We start from the raw sequence: 18793 nt of genomic DNA on the forward strand, positions 1-18793 counted from the left end.
TTCAAGTTTCAAAATTTGTAAATATTTTCTAAACTTTAAGAATATCGATGTATAAGGGTATACTTAAAGGAACTTAAAGACCGCAGGTGCATGACATTGCTGATTACATAGTGAACAGTTTAGATACAACCAGTCTTATGATTTACAGTCTACCACACTGGTCAGTATATCATACTGTATTGCAAAAATGGTAGGATGCTGAAATCCCCATACAGAAATAGAAACTCCTGGTTATTCAGCAAAACAAAATGCTGGGTATGCCAATACCAATATTTTGGTTAATATTTCATTTTAGTAATGTAAAAAAAGTTAACTTTCCACCCAAAAAGTTAAAATATTTTCCAACATCTTGTACTATTCCAAAAGTAATATTACCTGTTCCATCTGTCCATTTACCATTTTTAAAATATGATTTTCTATAGTACTGCGCTATGTTTAGAAATCATCTAACATTATGCCATACTTATTCATGTCAGTCCAGTTTATTATTGTCATTGAACATAACAACCTATCCTTATGGGAGGAAAATGGCTGACTTTGTAAAGATTCTTAAACATTTATTTTGTGTTTACAATGTGCTTTTCACCAAGCACAGACTTGGCACAGTTACACAAATTTATTTCCAGCCATAATACAATGTTAGTATACTAGACAAGAAAGAAACATTGGAATATGACAATGAGGACATCAAGGCCAGAACATGAATAACGTGCTTACAGGTGACAATGCTACCTCCATGCACCATTTAAGTAATAAAAAAATATTAGTCAAGATAATAAAATGATTATTAAATATTAAAAATCAGCCGGTATATTTCTTTAAAAATGTGTTTCCTTGTTAAAGGGGAACAGTCACTTTTCAATCATTTAATAGCAAAAAGCAGAGGGTGGTGATGTCACTGGTCTAGGCCTAACTTGAGAAGGTGGAAAAGCTCAAAATCCCAAGAATCATCTTGTCTCCTAAGTGCCATGCAGATTCTTAGGATTTCTGTTATTTAAAAACAAAAATGAATTTATTTAAAACATCAAAACCTGGAAAAATGGAGACAGAACAAATATAAAAAAAGTCAGAGAAAAAAATAATTTTACAAATTTTGAAGTTACCATACATATTTCCAATGTATATTTTGCCTTTTGATTCTTTAAATAAAAAACTTAAATAAAATAACTTAAATGAATTAATACAGGAAATGATGCTAGACCATTTGCACTTATGAATGAAATATTTCACCAAAATAATAAACATATTAATAGTAAACAAATATTATTTGTCAAGATCATGCTGAAGGAAATACTGAATAATATCCATGACTTTAAATTCTACATGAAGATTTAAGCATTTAACAATCACATTTTTTAAATTCTTCCAAAATGATCTAGTCTATACACAGTCAAAAATACATGCATCAGTAATTCAACTTTATTATTAAAAAAATACACATCTTCTTGATCCTAGAGAGGGTTATCTTAACAGAACACTTGTGAACAGTTTTAAAAGTTACCTCCAATTTTGTCAAACAATATTTATTAGGACTAATCAAAATTAACTTCCAGTGTACATTTCCAACTACTGTATTCCAAAATGAACCTTAATATATTATTATTATTACTACATTTTCATTATCTTTTATGTCTATTCCTCTCAAATGCAATTTAACAGAAACATTGAAGAAAAACAGCCTTAGCAAAACAAAAAAAACTACCTCAAAGGTCTTCTCAGGAATAGCATGAAAAACTATTGCATACTGACTTTGTAATTATAATTTTAGATTTCTTCGAAAATACTGCATATGCAATTTATCATTTTCATTAAATAACTGAACTACTAACCAAAGTTTGTTAATAAACCAACTCTTAAAAAACAAGTGTTAATTTTTGCTCTCCCTATTTTATTCCAAATATGATATGAATGTGGTGAGAAATGATACTTATAAATTAAATTCCAACATGTTGAAACTTGCCTACAAAAGTTATTTTTAATATGAATAAAATTCTTTAAAAAATTCAAGCCCACTAATACATGGAAAAAAAATCAATTGAAGACCATATACTATATTAGGGTGGCCCAGAAACCAATGCAGAGAGTTAATGCTGGTAGAATCAGTTCTCAAAAAGGCTTAATTTTGGCCTGATTGTGAACAATTAGAGGTAGTGCCTTTCTGAACATTTTATTTTTATTGTTTCTACGTACTCTTATGTGGGGTTCTTAACTGGCTAAGTGATCCTTTAATAATAAAAAAGAAAACACAGAACTGGTAATACTAAGGTGGAGTTCCCAGATCATAGATAGATAGATAGATAGATAGATAGATAGATAGATAGATAGATAGATAGATAGATAGATAGATAGATAGATAGATAGATAGATAGATAGATAGATAGATAGATAGATAGATAGATAGATAGATAGATAGATACTTTATTATTCCCAAGGGGAAATTCAAATTTAAGTAGTATGCAGAAGTTTCCAGAACATTCTAAAGGTTTCTGGTAACGACCATTGCCTACATAATTGTTAAAAGTTATATAACTGAAGTTGTATTCATGCAAGATAGTCAGCAACACAGGGCTTCATAAAAGTGCCTGCATTAGAGGTGAACAAGCTCAAAGAACTGAAAAGGTCTGGACTGCATGCTATCATCATGTCATGGAAGTAGTGCTGTCTGATGTTTCTTCGGTCGAACAAAAGGCCCGTCAACTGCGTTGTTGAAGAGATTTTCAGAAAAAATGCCCATCAGTAAATCAAGATGCATATGCTATGGCTATTGATGACCTGTTTAAGGATCCAGCAATGTGCAAACTGTGATGTGAAATGCTTGACTACTTGCCAAATGATTTAACGCCCACCACACAATGGATGATTAGTAATTCTTAAGGGATGATTAGGAACTTCTATGGTAATTTCACTCTTTTCAAGCTACATGTCTGACACATCACACCAAGTGAATGGGAAAAACATCTACAAATTGAAAATATTCCTTTTAAGGTTCCGTGAAAGGGCAACTGTATGAGAATCCAAGATTATCACAGATTTTGCTCCATTTGTCAGTCTTGTTTATGAAAGACAGTTAAATGAAGTACCATGACATCAGATTGTTATCAGTTCTTAGGACATGCCCAAGCCAGGCTTTTTCCAGTAATGCATTTGCAGCATTTTCAAGGCATCATTGGTTTTTGACTGAACATTTGACAGGCTTAGGCCTTTTTGATGTCAGAGTCTCAGCTAAAGCAATGAGAAATATGATGCAAAGCCTGCAGTGGCCACCATTAATAGACATTCCTTGACACGTTAAGCTGACAAAAGAATCTGAACAGCTGAAGTTGGAGGATCTGGTGCAGAAAGAACATCCTTCTTAATTGTCCTTAAGAAAAACTTAAAGAAAGGTCTCAGTCACTTCTCAAGAACAACAGTGGATAGATGATCCAATCTTCAAGCGAATTTTGTGAATTGTTGGCAAGCATGATGGTAGTGAACAAAGCATTTACAAGAGGAACAAGTCTCATTGAAAAGTACAATGAAATACTAACAAAGGACAAGGAACAGTAACAGTTTATTCTTCAACTGGTCACAAACCATCTCAAGAATTTTACATCTTCATCAAACACAGAGCTAATATTGCAGACCGTTGTGGAACAGTTGCCGGCTGTTCAGTACAGCTAACATAAAAACTACCAAATAAAGCATTCTTGAAATGTTGTTCCTTTTAATTAAAAGTGTGTATGTGTTGTATATATGACAAAGAATAAAACTAGCCTTGTTTACAACTTGAATCTGTTTTTTCACCACCCTATTCTATACTACATTTTTTTATAATACATCTCTTAGTCTATTAACTTTGAGTGCAATAGTACAAGTATACAAGTCCAACTTTATTTCTAGGTAGAGTAAGTGTTTTTCATATAATATTGCTTATCATTCCATATAAAATTATAAAGAATTGTATCAAACAGATAATCTGTTTAATAACAACCAATAAAAGAGAAACATACATAAAAGTAGAATGTCCACCAAAGTTTAACAGTAAAACCCAACCTATTAAAAGACAGATATTTCATTAACCAGGGCTTTGGTTTTTTTTTGTTTTTTTTTTTCCAAAGATGGACTTAAACTTTAATTTAGATCTTTCTTTTTCATCTTTAGAAATGATAAATTCCCAAATAATTAACATTTTTCACTAGGATATTATCAACACACCTTAAATCCGAATCCTTAAGAAAAGAATAATAATTACAAATTTATTTAAACATAATCCTGAAGCTGAAGAAAAAATATCTATATATTCTATTACCTTCACCACTACAACACCATTATGAAAAACAGTAGTGTCACCTGCATGTTGGCAAATTTAAATTTATCTATCATATATGTGTTAATAGGGCGGCACGGTGGCGCAGTGGTAGCGCTGCTGCCTTGCAGTTAGGAGACCCGGGTTCGCTTCCCAGGTCCTTACTGCGTGGAGTTTGCATGTTCTCCCCGTGTCTGCGTGGGTTTCCTCCGGGCGCTCCGGTTTCCTCCCACAATCAAAAGACATGCAGGTTAGGTGTATTGGCGATTCTAAATTGGCCCTAGTGTGTGGGTGTGTTTGGGTGTGTCCTGCGGTGGGTTGGCACCCTGCCCAGGATTGGTTCCTGCCTTGTGCCCTGTGTTGGCTGGGATTGGCTCCAGCAGACCACCGTGACCCTGTATTCGGATTCAGCAGGTTAGAAAATGGATGGATGGATATGTGTTAATACCTTTCATACCAATATCACTTATACTGTATAAAAGAGCCAGTGCTAGTACCATCAAAAAGAATAGGAAAGGCAAAGAGTAGTACTTTCTGTTATTACAAGGTAGAAATATATGACTCTTCCCCTTTAACAGTCTAGAGTCTGCACATTCTCCCATGAGTTTTCTCCAAATACTCCTGATTCACCAGGGAAAGCAAAGGTGTGCATCATAGACTAAATGTTGCCGATTAAATTGATCTAGTGAAGATGTGAATTGAAGTGTGCCCTGATGTAGTCTAACATTGCATCAAGGATAATTCCTGCCTGGCAGTATAGACTTCACTCCCAGTAACCCTCTCTTCCTTTTTATCTTCCGATGTCTATGTAGGGGTGATGTTTTTGACCAACCTTCTCTATCTTCACCATGCAGTTCCTCCCCAATCTGTCCATTTTCCATCAAGTCTTCCTTTATTCTACCCTACCACCTCAGCTTAAGCCTCCCCCAATTTTCTCATTCTTCATCACTCTTTTGCCCATATAATTGTCCTCATCACGTCATTATTACCACAACCTACTTTCCTGCACTTTCTTTGATAGGTCTCCTTTTGTTCTACCTCTGAGTGTCTCATTCCTTACTCTATCTTTTTTTTTTTAACACTACACATCCTTCTGAACATTCTCATTTCTGACAGATTCAACTTCTTCTGCACTCCTTTTACTGCCCAGGTCTCCAAACACTAGATGGGTGTATGGATGGGTTAAAAAACGAGAATGCTATATTGAACATGAAATAATGTTTTATATTAGAAATGCTATGTCGGATCATTGAGTACTTTAAAGAAATAAACACAAACATGAATATAGTTTATATTATTATCTACAGTAAATACAGTAAGCAGAGCATTTTAAAAGAAATAAACAATCGCATCTCCTTGAATGCCTAATTACTTTCATGAAATGACCTTATCCTATTTTGTATACATTTCTTTTAAAACACTTGCCTCACGGCAACAAGTTAGAGTTTCAGCAGCAATTACGACTCGAACTTATTTCTTAAACACAGTGTCACTGGGTTGGTATATAAATAATACACATAACTGACAAATTCACCAATACATACAAAATTAACCAAACCCATAGCTAGTTCGACCATGAAAAAAATGTTGTATTTATGCTTGGATTCTTAATTGTTTATTCTGTGATCTTCATTATAATACTATGATGTTAGCATTGTTTATTGACAGCGGAAGTTTTGTAAATGAGACAAGTTAGCACAAGGGTTAAACAACGACAACGACAACACTAAAGCGCGGAAAGGCAACCACTGTTGAATCTTTCATACAGTTTTGTACACTGCCATAAAAATAATCGAATACATTACCTTAAGAACTTTTTAGTGGCCATGGTACGATATGGAAAATAACAAGCTCCACTTTGAACATCACATTAGAGCTGTCTGGGTATAAGTGTCGGAACCTAACGTAGACTGCACCCCACTTCCTGTTTTGATCGGTACGTGTTGATTGTGGCACACGGCAGTGCACGCACGTGACATGAAAAACACGTTGTTGCTGTGCGACACGCGGATGTGTGTATGGTCTGCACATTGCGATACAGCGCATACAGTTTATTGAGACAACAACATCAGTAGGGTTAATATGCATTTTGAGATTGGTATTCAAGTAAGAAAATATTGGCTTACGTTTAAACAGTTTGTGATTTTTGACTGATTTTCATTTTTATTTAGCAGAGTATTATAGTAGCACACGCATAAGCTCTGCCGTTATCAGTAAGGTTAGAAACGTTTTTTAATGAATGCTCGTTATGAGAACTACCCTTCTTAATTTCACCAAACAAATGACAAGAGGAAGATCCATTCTGTCATAGCATTATTTCCTGCGAAATGATAGATGCCAAGTACAGCGTGGTTGCTGAACTTTTCCTCAGTATCGAAGGATTAACTGAAGACACCTTGATTCTTTGTTCCAGAGCATTTTTGCTGTAAGTGCTTCTCATTTTTGCTTACTAAGATATGCACGCACTTGACTGCATTTTTGGGTTTGATGTATTTATCATGAAACACATACGCATCTCGCAATTGTGAGGTACATATTATCCAGGTAATTGGATTTGTGTGAGTTACGGTAGTCTAATTTCCTCATACGTTCAAATTTGATACTTACTAGGTTAGTTGACAATATTATTTTGGACTAGCATACACCTGTGTAGGTGTGCGTGCTGTGGGTCGGATCTTTATTTGAGCCCAATACCGGTTGACTCCTGCCATAATTGTAATGCCAATGTTCTCTCACTGAGAAAATTATTGGAACACTATATTCATAATGGGCAGGGCCTCTTTTTGCTGTGGGGGAAAAAAAAGCGTGCATTCATGGCATGGATTCCAGAAGATGTTGGAAACGTTCCTTTAAGATTCTGGTTCATGATGACATGACTGCATCATAGTTTCTGCAGGTTTATCAGCTGTACATTCATCCGTTCTAGCACATCCCAGCGTCGTTCTCTTCGATTAGGAACCGGCGACAGGGAATGCCTAAGAACAAAACTGCTTTGTGGCTTGGTGCGTTATGCTGCAGATGCCTTTTTAAGATGAGTATGTTGTGGCCATGACGAGATGCACATGGGTAGCAACAGCATTCAAAAAGCCTGTGGCATTCAAGTGATGATTCATTGGTATTAACAGGCCCAAAGTGTGTTAAGAAAATGTACCTCACACTATTGCTACACCATCACCAGTAGTCTATACGTTTGGCACAAGGCAGGTATTACTCTTGGATTCATGCTGTTGGTGGCAAATTCTGACACCCCATCTGTGTGTCAGCAAAAACTTAGATTCATCAGACCAGGCTACATTTTTCCAGTCATAAAGTTGTTCAGTTTTAGTTGGCCTGTGCCATCTGTGGCCTCAACTTTGTAGTCCTGGCCAACAGGAGTGAACCCCGATGTGGTCTGCTGTTGTTGAACTGTGTCTCACTGGATGTTTCTTTGTTTTTCGTATCATGTTGAATAAACTCCAGAGACTTTTGTGCACTAAAAATTCCAAGAAATGAACAGTTACTGAAATACTCAAACCAGTCCATCTGGCACCAACAATCATGCCACAGTTGAAATCACTGAGATCGTTTTTGTTTCCCCCATTATGGTGGGTGAAAATGTAGGTCAGTGGTTATATCAAGCATAAGTAGTCAAGGTCTTAGGTAACACAGGTAACTTTTAATGCTTTCAGTTTATTTTATTTTTTTGAAGAGCTCATTAATGACTGTAACAGAATTAAGATTTTCTTCCCTGCTGATACAATTAGAAAACAAAGCAAACACGCAGTGTTTTGGGCATATAGCTTTCTTTGTATGTGTACAAGAAAATCTGTATCTCTTACCTAAAGGTTCTAAAGTTTTGTCTCAGGGCCCACTGTGACTGCCGGTTTTTGTACCAGTAAAGCTTTAGCTTTGAATTTATATCCTAATTAATAAATTAAACTGCTTTTTATGATTGTGTGTTCTGGTGACAATCCAGAAATTACAAAGCTTGCATTATTCATTTTTTATTGGATTGTAGCAAACATTTTGTGTTACATGAGGATAATTTCATTTTCATTCAGTTTTGCTTAATTTTAATTTCACCATCATGGTTTTCATTCAATATTTTCAGGTGTTACAGTTTTGTAAGAAGTCGTTTACTAATGAGCACCCACACAATAGTGTAGTGGTGTCCAGTTCTAGTCTTGGAGATCTCCTGTGGCTGAACAGCTTTTGCTCCAACCATTTTTACAAGCACATATTTTTACCTCTAGTTGATTTTATTGTTTAATTGGCTGTTTTACCTTATTGTGCATTTAGAAAACCACCACTGTATGATATTTATTTACAAATATTCATATTTCTGTCATAGGTTTAACTCACTTCTGTTATATTTCTATTTATTAACCCTTTTCTGTGGAGTTTTCTTCCTTAATTATGTCCTATTAATGACATTTAGACAGAATAGACATTGGGACAAAACAACACTGAATGCTTAAGGGCTGCCAGCATTTCAATGTCAAATCCACAAGTGTGGATTCCCCCAAATAAAACCTTAACTATAAACAGACCCACTGGAAAAGTGGAATGAAAGTAACGACATGATGGTGATGAAAATCTTAAAAAATGAAGATAAACACAAAATTATCTCCATGTAATAAATATAAATGCTGGCTACATTCCAAAAAATGTACAAAACCCAATTTTGAAATTTTTGATGTCCAACTGTCATAATTGTGTATCATTTGCCCTAGTGTCTACTTCAATCATTATTAATTGTTATTATTAGTATATAATTAAGGGGGCAAGTCTAACATAAAAAGGCAAATTAACCTTGTACTGAAAAAAGAACATTAAGATCTTAAGGCTATAACAACAATAGGAATATTTCTAGATTTATTATAAATTCAATCTCACACTACTATTGTTTTAATTAAATGCAGAAAAAGAGAAGTAGATCAGCTAATTTAAACAATGAGGTTGATTAAAGGTACAATGTATTGCTGAATATGAACTTGGTTGAAGCATTAACCTTCAACTATACAGTTCTTCCAGGTCTGGCCTTGGATTTCATTATTTTGGGGGGTCAAAGTAGCTAAACTTGCTGAAGCTTTTTCAGCATTAGGTGTAATTTGTCTTGGTATCTACTCTGCTTGTCGATGATTAATATTATTAGGAGGAAGTAAATGCTGCTGAAAAAAGTTAAAGGCAAATAACAAAAGAGAAGTCATTCATTTAAAGAATGGCAAAAATACACATTTCTAAATTACTCTGCTTTTTTGAATGCCAAATAAGGCAAAGTAAATATACAATAAGGTCAATTAGAGGTTAAATGACTCACTGATTTTCAAATTTGTTTGGCAGAAAAATCTGTAGTGACATTGCGTCTTCAGGACTGAAATTGAGAACCACTCCACTATCCTTAATTATTTGTGTGTGTAATCCTTTATCCATTGTTTTTTCTTTTTGCAGATAAACATTCACATAGCCTTTTACCATTATCATTTAAATGTCTATTTCACTTTTATATTTACAGTATCTTCCAAGCAATCTTGCAAATTGTCAGTTGTCTCCTGGCAGTTAAAATTGTATTTCGGAAACCATCAGACAGTGGCCGAAATACTGTAGGTAACTAAGGTCATTTGTATAATTTTCAGGAATTGAGAGTGATTGCTTTGAAATTTTAAAAGTACAACTAAAGATTGGCAGTATACTTGATTATTTGACATCTTAATTTAATACATTTGTGAGTTAAATATAGTACAGTATATGACAGCATCAAACAAATTACATTGATACAAGATGAGATTAGGAGAAAAACTAACTTAGTACTAAATTAGTATTTAAGAATTGTGAAGCGAAGAAATCGGTGTAAGCATGCATACTGTCCAATGTCAGTTTCTTTACAGAAAGTATATGGTGAAATCATTAAATAATTCTTTCAAGTTTAGTTACTCTCATGAATGAATTAGTAAGTGGACCTATAAGCGAGCATGTGGATAAATTACAAACAGTAGTTTAGCCATTGCTGCTTGTCCATGGTTATTGTCTAAACAGCAGCATACTTTTCCAGTCATAACGCAGCAATCCAATAAATATTGCATGAACTTTATTGTTGGATCTGAATTAAGTCTTTTCAAATCATTGTCCTAATAACCAATAGTTAAATAAAAACTTATGGTAATGTTATGCACAGAGTACAAGCTGAATAACATACAAAGTCAGGCAGACATTTAGGCCCAGTAGAATAAGTGTGCCATCCTAGATAGATAGATAGATACTTTATTAATCCCAAGGGGAAATTCACATAATCCAGCAGCAGTATACTGATACAAAGAAACAATATTAAATTAAATAGTTAAACAAAAAATGATGTTAGCATTTACTCCCCCGGGTGGAATTGAAGAGTCGCATAGTGTGGGGGAGGAACGATCTCCTCAGTCTGTCAGTGGAGCAAGACAGTGACAAAAGTCTGTCACTAAAGCTACTCCTCTGCCTGGAAATTACACTGTCCAGTGTTCCTTTTACTTTATGTAGTTGACCGGTGACTTGTTGTTTACCAGTGCCTTTAAAAGGGACTTATAGGCCATTTTATTTTATTGTAGAATTAACTCTCAGCAGCAGGGCGGCCATGCGGCGCATGAGTATGGGCGCCATTCTCATTCCCTACCACCTTCGCTAATCATTCTTGAGGCAGATTGAAGACTTAAGTGCCAGCTTAAGTGAAAAATTAAAGAAAACGTACTAAGTATTTGCAACACAAAAACTAACTTAATCAGTTTAAAGATGCAAACGAAAGAAGCGAAGCAGTGGGCCGCTAGGGTGGAGGAAAAAAGAGCTGCTCAGGAAGCAGCAAGCGCATCAACCTCTGAGCAAACGAATGCTAAACAGAGAAAGAGGATGAAAATTATAGGAATGCTCAAGTCAAGTGTATTCACTGCACGTTATCGTGCAGTATGCCGTTACTGGTATGAAAATAAAGTACTTCTTTCGGTTTGTTTTCATTTTATTTCTTCAAAATTACTCTTTAGTAATATGAATAACAACAAACTAAAGTGGTGTTTTTGTTAAAGTGATGAAATGGGAATGGGAAAGTAAATATGAAGAAATGAGGTTTATGGTAAGAAACACAAACAAAAGTCGGGAGAGCAGATGGTGGCAGTGAGAGTACTGAGGTGAAGGTAGTACACAAGAGCCCTGTTCCAAGTTCGTTGCATTTCATAGTAATGATGGAGGTGGTAAACTGGGAAGTATATGAAGAACTGAAATTGGATCTGTTTTATGCTGATGATACATTGTTGGTAAAAAGTGAAGCAGTATTGAAGGAGATTATACTGAAATGAAAAGGGATAAGGCTAAGAAGGAGACCTAAGAACATGTGGTTGGCGATGGTGTCGGATTATTTGAAAGAAATGAGGAATGCATAGAGTTGAGGAAGAGGTTTTGTGGGGCAACCAACTAACTTGGGTAAACTCGGAAAATGGCCATTAAATCAAGAATGATGGTGTTACGTATGTTCTGCTTTCTGTATATTATGATTTTTTTTGTTAGCGTGAAAGTAGACATAAATAAACATTGTAATGTACTAATTATATTTTGCAAGTAAGCACTGCTTTTTTATTGTGAAATTCTCTTTTATACAGAGACCGTGAGTTTTATCGTTCTAGACCTAAATTCTTTAACTGTGACACCAGTGAAATTGTATCTGAAGGTAAGTTAAAATTTATGTTTCTCTAAATGTTTTTCTTCTTCTGAATAATTTAGGTTATCATTATAGTTGCCAGAAAAAAAAAACAAGCTGAGATCGTTAAATCAGTGGTATCTTTCAGAGAATTATTCAGCCTGTTCTGAAGTTCACCATAGCTTCATGTATAACAATGTTGAGGATAATGCAGAGAAAGCCTTTGAAGTTGGTAATCCACAAATTAATGATTACAAGATTTCTTCTAAAATGGGTAATTTTATCCATTTTAATAGTCCAGTGGACTACCAAGGTGTTTCCTTTTAACAACTTTCAAGAAAAAATTGTGCAAAAAAGCACTGTTATTACTATAGGCCCTTAGAAGGGTAGATCAGATTGGTTACTAAGAGTATGTAAGTGATACAGCCTTGTCTTATTTTACTTTAATCTGGCAGTGTGTTTATGAATATTCATTTTTGGCAGTTACTTTTAACACATCAGCTGTTAGGATTGCTTTTAATATCTCCTGGTTATGATTGAAGGTTTGTATATAAGCCATTAACTGTTTCCCTTCTGTAGTCTAGTTCTGATAGTTTCTTAGGAGAATCATTTCTCTTTCCTTTAAGTTTTGTCATAGCATGGGATGTAAAGTTATGAATAAACTGTACAGCTAGCAGCTGAAGGATATTTAAATGTGTTGGCAATTCTTTTTTCCCTTGAACTCCTAAGTCAAGGCAAATATTTTTCATTTAAAATTTTGATACATCTTTAAACTAATATTTATCTTTTAGCACAGCTTTGATTGTAAACCAAGATCCTTCACAATTCCTCTTCTTTGGATGCTTGCACTTTTACTGTATCTGCCTGTTCTTTCAGTGTAGTAGAACACATGTAAGGGGACAGGGTTGCCTGTTTAATTAAAGATTAAGGAGGGCTAACTTACATGAAATCAAGTGTTCAATAACTAGTTATTCTTATTCATGGTGGGAGTGGGCAGAAGCTATTTCAGCAGCACCAAAAATTGCCTTGGTTGGAGCATTTTTACTCATAAGTGCACACGCTTTTCTTTTTCTAGCTACTTTAGACATATTAATTATGAGCATTGACAATTTTTGGATTAAAACTGAAAGCTGCATCATGTAGCTCAATGTACCTGCTTAGAATCTTACAACCCTTACTCATTATCACATCCTAATATTTGTTAATTATATTTCAGTTACAAAGACATCCATTTTTTTTTATTTTGCCTGAAGTAGCTATGCTACTTCAAAACCATTCTGACATTGAAGTTTCTTACTTTGCCAATCCCAGTTTACTTTGTTGATGCTAACGTGAATTTCTCAGAAATGCAAATGGAAATTATGTTTATGATCCAGGGTTCTGTTTTTATTATGTTTCAAACTGAGAGCTTCCTATCCAAGATCTATCACCAGTACGTTTTCAGCCCAAAAGGCACGGAAGCTAGAGCGATCCTTTAATGATGGATTCATGAAGTTTAGACATAAAAAAATACATTTCCACTATATAAATATTTTTAAATCTTCCAAATGCTTTCCATAAACCACTCCATCACAATTTTCACATCACAAACATTTTATCAAATATAAAGTTTAATGCACCAAAACTAAACCTTTACTCCTTCAACTCCCATCACTACATTAAACTGCTCCTGCTCTGCACATAAATCCAAACAAATATATGATATTCTATAAATAAGATCACCACATTCCTCCTATTCTGCACATGCTTTCAAACAATTACTTTAAATATTCAGTATTAAAATAATTCCATGATTAGCAAACATTAATAATATGCATGTACAGTATAATGAGTAAATGAACACAATTTCTCTGTTTCTTACTCTCTGGATGAATGATTTTTCTTTATTTATTTATATATTGACTTCTGTAAAAGCTCAAATTTCCCCTTGGGACAAATAAGCTACTGTCTAGGTATCTGTTTACCCACATTAAAAGAACACAATCTCCTAAGGAGTAAAAAGTCTGTGCTACCCTTTGTTATGTAGTTACTGTAGTCCACTTCCTCCACATTCTGATGGCAACTGGTTGCTGTATATTAACAAGCTTGTAGAAGGGAGTACAAGCACTGTCCAATGCACATCAATGAGCTTTGGGTACCCATGATCCTGTTTCCGGTTCATCGGTTGTCCTTACTTGGACCAATTTTGGTAGGTACTAACCACTGCATACAGAGAACACCCCAAAAGATCTAACGCTTTGGAGATATTAAGACCCAGTTGTCTAGCCACCTCAATTTCCCCCATGTCAAAGATGTTGGAGATGCTTAAGCTTGTCCATTTTAGCTGCTTCCAACACATTACGTTTAAGAACAGACCGTTCACTTGCTGCCTAATACTGTATATCACATTGATCGGTGTGATTGTAATAGGATAATCAATGTTGCTCACTTTACCTGTCGCTTGTTTTAATGTTGTGGCTGATCTGTGTATATTACTTACATTCAATTTGTTCTTGAAATAAAGCAAATTAGAAAAGGTTCCAAATATTTAAGGAGAAAAAACACTTTTAGTAAAGCACATTGGATATGTATTAAAATGACAAAAAAGTTTATTTTGGCTGTAGGAATTTGTCCATGTTATCTGCCATGGATGGCATGTTACATCAGTCTAATGAATGTTTATATTCCCCTCCCACTGCAAATGGGGGCTCAACAAAAGTATCTGTTACCAATACTCAAATAATTCTGACCCCTCACTTAAAATCTGTGGTGACATCAACCAAGTGACTTTTTAAGGATCAATGACAAACTTCCAACAGTAGAAACTAAAAGCTGGACCTGGATTGTTCAAGTGTTAAAGGTGGTTTTAAAGGTAAACCTGTAGCAAGTTTGGGCAGATATGACTGGTTTACTTTACATTTTGATATATCATAACAGTTTAACTTATAAACCCTGTAACCTGTTTACTGTGTTACCTGTGTTTCATGACTCATTTTAAGTTAGATATAGAAAATAACACCATTTTTGTTGTTTGTGCTTCTAGATTGTTTTGATGTGTCAGAAAATAGCCTTAAAGACTTTTTGGACTTACCAGAAGAGGTTACACATCACATTAGTAGCAGCGATGAACTGGATGAGGAAACATATTTGATGGCTAGTATGGGTCTACCAATTCAGTTTGGAAACACTTGTAAGGTTGGTAACCTATTTGATCATTTTCAGTAGGTAAAGAAATAAGATTTCAACTTTCCTGTGTGGGTGATGGTGCATTGTCCCTACCATTTTTCTTTAAATACTGCAAACTGGAGATGTCTACTTTTGATGGGTTTTTCTTTTACCAGTATTATTTGCACATAGATCAATGATTGTTTTGACAATTATAGCATCCTCCTCACTTGTAAGTGGAAAAACATACTTTTGAATGGCAAATTTTAAGCAGAGACATGTACTGGTTAGACACAGCATTAAAATCACTGACAAATGAGGTAATGACATTGATGATCTCATTACAAATGTACCAGTCAAGGGGTGGATATATTAGGCATTTTCTAGGTGATTTGTTGGAAGCAGGAAAAATGGGCAAGTGTAAGGATCTGAGCGACTTTGACAAAGGACAGATTGTGATGACTAAATCACTAGGTCTGAGCATCTTCAAAATGGTGGGCCTTGTTAGGTGTTCCTAGTATGCAGCTGTTAGTACTGACTAAAAGTGCTCCAAAGAAAAACAACTGGTGAATTGGCAACAGGGTCATGAGCGCCAAGGTTTATTCTGCGCATGGGGAGTAAAGGCTAGCCTGCTTCATCTGATTCCACAGAAGAGCTACAGTAGCACAAACTGCTGAAAAACCTAACTTTGCCAATGAGAAAAAGGTGTCGGAACACATAGTGCATCGCATCTTACTATTTAGAGTATCCATGCTGATCCCTGTGCACCGCCATAAGCACCTAAATTTAGCATGTGAGCATTATTCAGAACACATAAGCCAGATTGAGAGTTTCATTTATTGAAAACTGTTGCATTTTTAAGGAAATTTAGTGTGTATGTTTGTGTTTATTGCACAACTAAAGCCAGAAGTGCTACTACGTGTTTTGTTTCTATTTATTACTATTTATTTTCTATGTATTATTATATACAGTAAATGTATCAAACCTATATTTTGTTAATCCACAATTATTTGGTGAAACCTTATATTTTATGAACTTTATTTTTAATTTCAAATGAAATTTTATTTACAATTCAACCAATCAATTAATCAACAAAATAATTAGATTAATTGACTATCAAAATAATCATTAGTTGCAGCCCTAGTATGCTACAGTGAGCCATCTAGATAGATAAATAGAATTTTTTTTGTCCCCACAGTGAAATTTGTCTCGATAAATTTATACATATTTACTACATTTTTTTTGCCTTTATAGTCATTCTGGTGTGTATTCAAACTATATATATATATATATATATATATATATATATATATGTATATATATATATATATATATATATATATATATATATATATATATATATATATATATATATGTATATATATATATATATGTATATATATATATATATATATGTATATATATATATATATATATATATATATATATATATATATATATGTATATATATATGTATATATATATATATATATATATATATATATATATATATGTATATATGTATATGTATGTATATATATATATGTATGTATATATATGTATATATATGTATATGTATATATATATATATATATATATATATATATATATATATATATATATGTATATATATATATATATATATATGTCAGTCTGAATGACTATAAAGGAAACAAAATTAAAAACAAAGAAAAACATTTGAGGCCTTACATAGGCATGTTGTTGTATTATTGTTGTTGGTATAAAGAAGCCCCTGTAGCATTTCTTGATACACTTCTGCTGATTAATTAGTTGGCTGTAAGGATGTGCAGAATTGTTTAGAATGACACTCAGTTTGTTTTAATTGTTGCTACTACCTCCAGGGGGTTCAGAGTGCTTCCCATAACTGAGTCTACCCTTTTAATTAGTTGATTCGGTGGGCGTTTTTTGAAGTGATGTTACCAGCCCAGCACACCACGTCATAAAAAACTACAATTGCCATCACTGAGTTTTAGAAGATGTGAATGATGTTACTACCCCCATTAAAAGAATGAGGTCTCCTAAGAAAAAAAGCCTGCTTGTCTGTATCATATATTATTCCTCTTTGTTACTAGTCCAGTCTGTCACTTGGACCCCTATGTATTTGCAGGAGTGCACCACCTCTACATCCATTCCCTGTATACTGACAAGACATACAGGCCTTTTGGTGCAGCAAAAATAAATAATCATTTTCATATTTTTTCTGATATTAAGTTGCAGACATGTCTTTCTGCACCAAAAACAAAGTACTATACTTTACTGCTGTGCCTCATCCTCCATATAAATACAATCCCAGTAAGTGTAAAATCACCTAAGACTTTTCTGCAAATGACATGACCTGGTGTTATATTTATAGCCTGAGGTGTACAGAGTGAAGAGGAAAGGAAACAGGACCATTCCATGTGGTGCTCCAGTGTTGCTCATATCCATATCAGCGACACAGTCCTTGAGTCTCACAGTCCACAGGACACCATTGGCTCATCCACCAGCATATCTCTGAGATTACCCCATTAAGAGGGATGACTAGATATTATTGAAGGCACTGGAGAAATCTGTACGAGTGTTTATGTGTAGTATATTTGGACGATGTGCACTAATATCTTGGCATGCATTTATTAGGAGGCATCAAATTATGCGATGTGCTGACATTCCTTTCAAATTTTGTTCTAACCAGCACAGGCAGTTCAACTTAGATACTGATTTGTGCTCAAAGTGCACATCCTTATGAAAATTGTATGTTGACTGCTTTGAGCCTTCATAGCACTACTTCATATTAAATGATGCTGTATGGTAGAGGTTCCCCACTGTAAGTCGTTTGTAATGCTGATTCTGTTAAACACTGGATGTGGTATAAGCTAAGATAGTGTTGACAGTTTTGCTGATTTCAATATCATTTGCATGTATCATTTGTTTGAACGGTTGAATATGTTGTATTCAGTGAGTCATTGTATTTGCTTAGTTTGTCACAGTACTGATTGATTGCTGGTATTTTTATTACGCTAATTATTGCTTAGTAAGCTGATATTTTTACAATTTGATTCACACTTTTATTTTAACAAAATTGGTCAGTTTAAAATAGTTATCAAATTGCACTTTATAAGTGAAAGTTGTTTGATTCCAGTCACTCAGAGGAATATGTGCGTCTGCAGTTTTGATTAAGAATTAAAACGTCTAAAAAGTATCAGATTATCTAGGTTCAACATTACTTATACTTGTCAGTTTCCATGAAAGGTGCTGTAAACTGAAAGATATGTTCACACAGTTTAAAAGAGGTTGTCTGGGTTCATGCTTACCATTTGGAATGTAGCTATCCCTATGATGTGAGTTTCTCTGTATATGCAATGCAGTGCTCAAAGCGAATATAGAAAAGTGCTGAAATCCTATGTGTTACACTGTTTTTAGCATATTTCTGAATTGATTAGCATGAAAAACATTTAAGTATTGTTAGACTCGTTTTCTTTTGTTGAGCAAAACATGCATACATTAAAAGTACATTGAATATTACAATGTCTTACTAAAATACAAATAGAGTGCTTCGCTGACCTGATAAATGTCTGTGTAGACATGCCAAAATGATTTTTTTAAACTTAACTTAGATAACTGCCACTAATAAAATATTATGTGATGTGACATAATTTAGTCAGATTTCTAATTCTAATTAAATAATTAAAACAAGTTAAATCACTATTGTTTCTCTTTTTTGAAAT

The 18793-nt window shown here is 34.2% G+C and overlaps 2 protein-coding genes across 4 annotated transcripts in view; one reads left to right on the forward strand and one right to left on the reverse strand.

Annotated features, from left to right (window-relative positions):
* The window catches only part of tmem68 (transmembrane protein 68), a 100945-nt gene extending 94748 nt beyond the window's left edge, over positions 1–6197 (reverse strand). The window contains exon 1 of the mRNA XM_039754522.1: positions 6091–6197. The gene's annotated coding sequence lies outside the window, so the exon portion shown is untranslated. The remainder of the gene's footprint in view (positions 1–6090) is intronic.
* A 91-nt stretch (positions 6198–6288) lies between these two features.
* tgs1 (trimethylguanosine synthase 1) overlaps positions 6289–18793 on the forward strand; it is a 57001-nt gene continuing 44496 nt past the window's right edge. Inside the window, exons 1-3 of one of the 3 annotated variants that reach the window (XM_039754521.1) lie at positions 6289–6710; positions 11887–11954; positions 14947–15098. In XM_039754521.1, coding sequence (XP_039610455.1) covers positions 6613–6710; positions 11887–11954; positions 14947–15098 — 318 coding nt within the window. In that variant the 5' untranslated portion in view covers positions 6289–6612. The remainder of the gene's footprint in view (positions 6711–11886; positions 11955–14946; positions 15099–18793) is intronic. The other 2 variants (XM_039754519.1, XM_039754520.1) reach the window with 2 other exon arrangements.

The sequence above is a fragment of the Polypterus senegalus genome, chromosome 5, assembly GCF_016835505.1.
Source record: "Polypterus senegalus isolate Bchr_013 chromosome 5, ASM1683550v1, whole genome shotgun sequence".
Taxonomy (NCBI): domain Eukaryota; kingdom Metazoa; phylum Chordata; class Cladistia; order Polypteriformes; family Polypteridae; genus Polypterus; species Polypterus senegalus.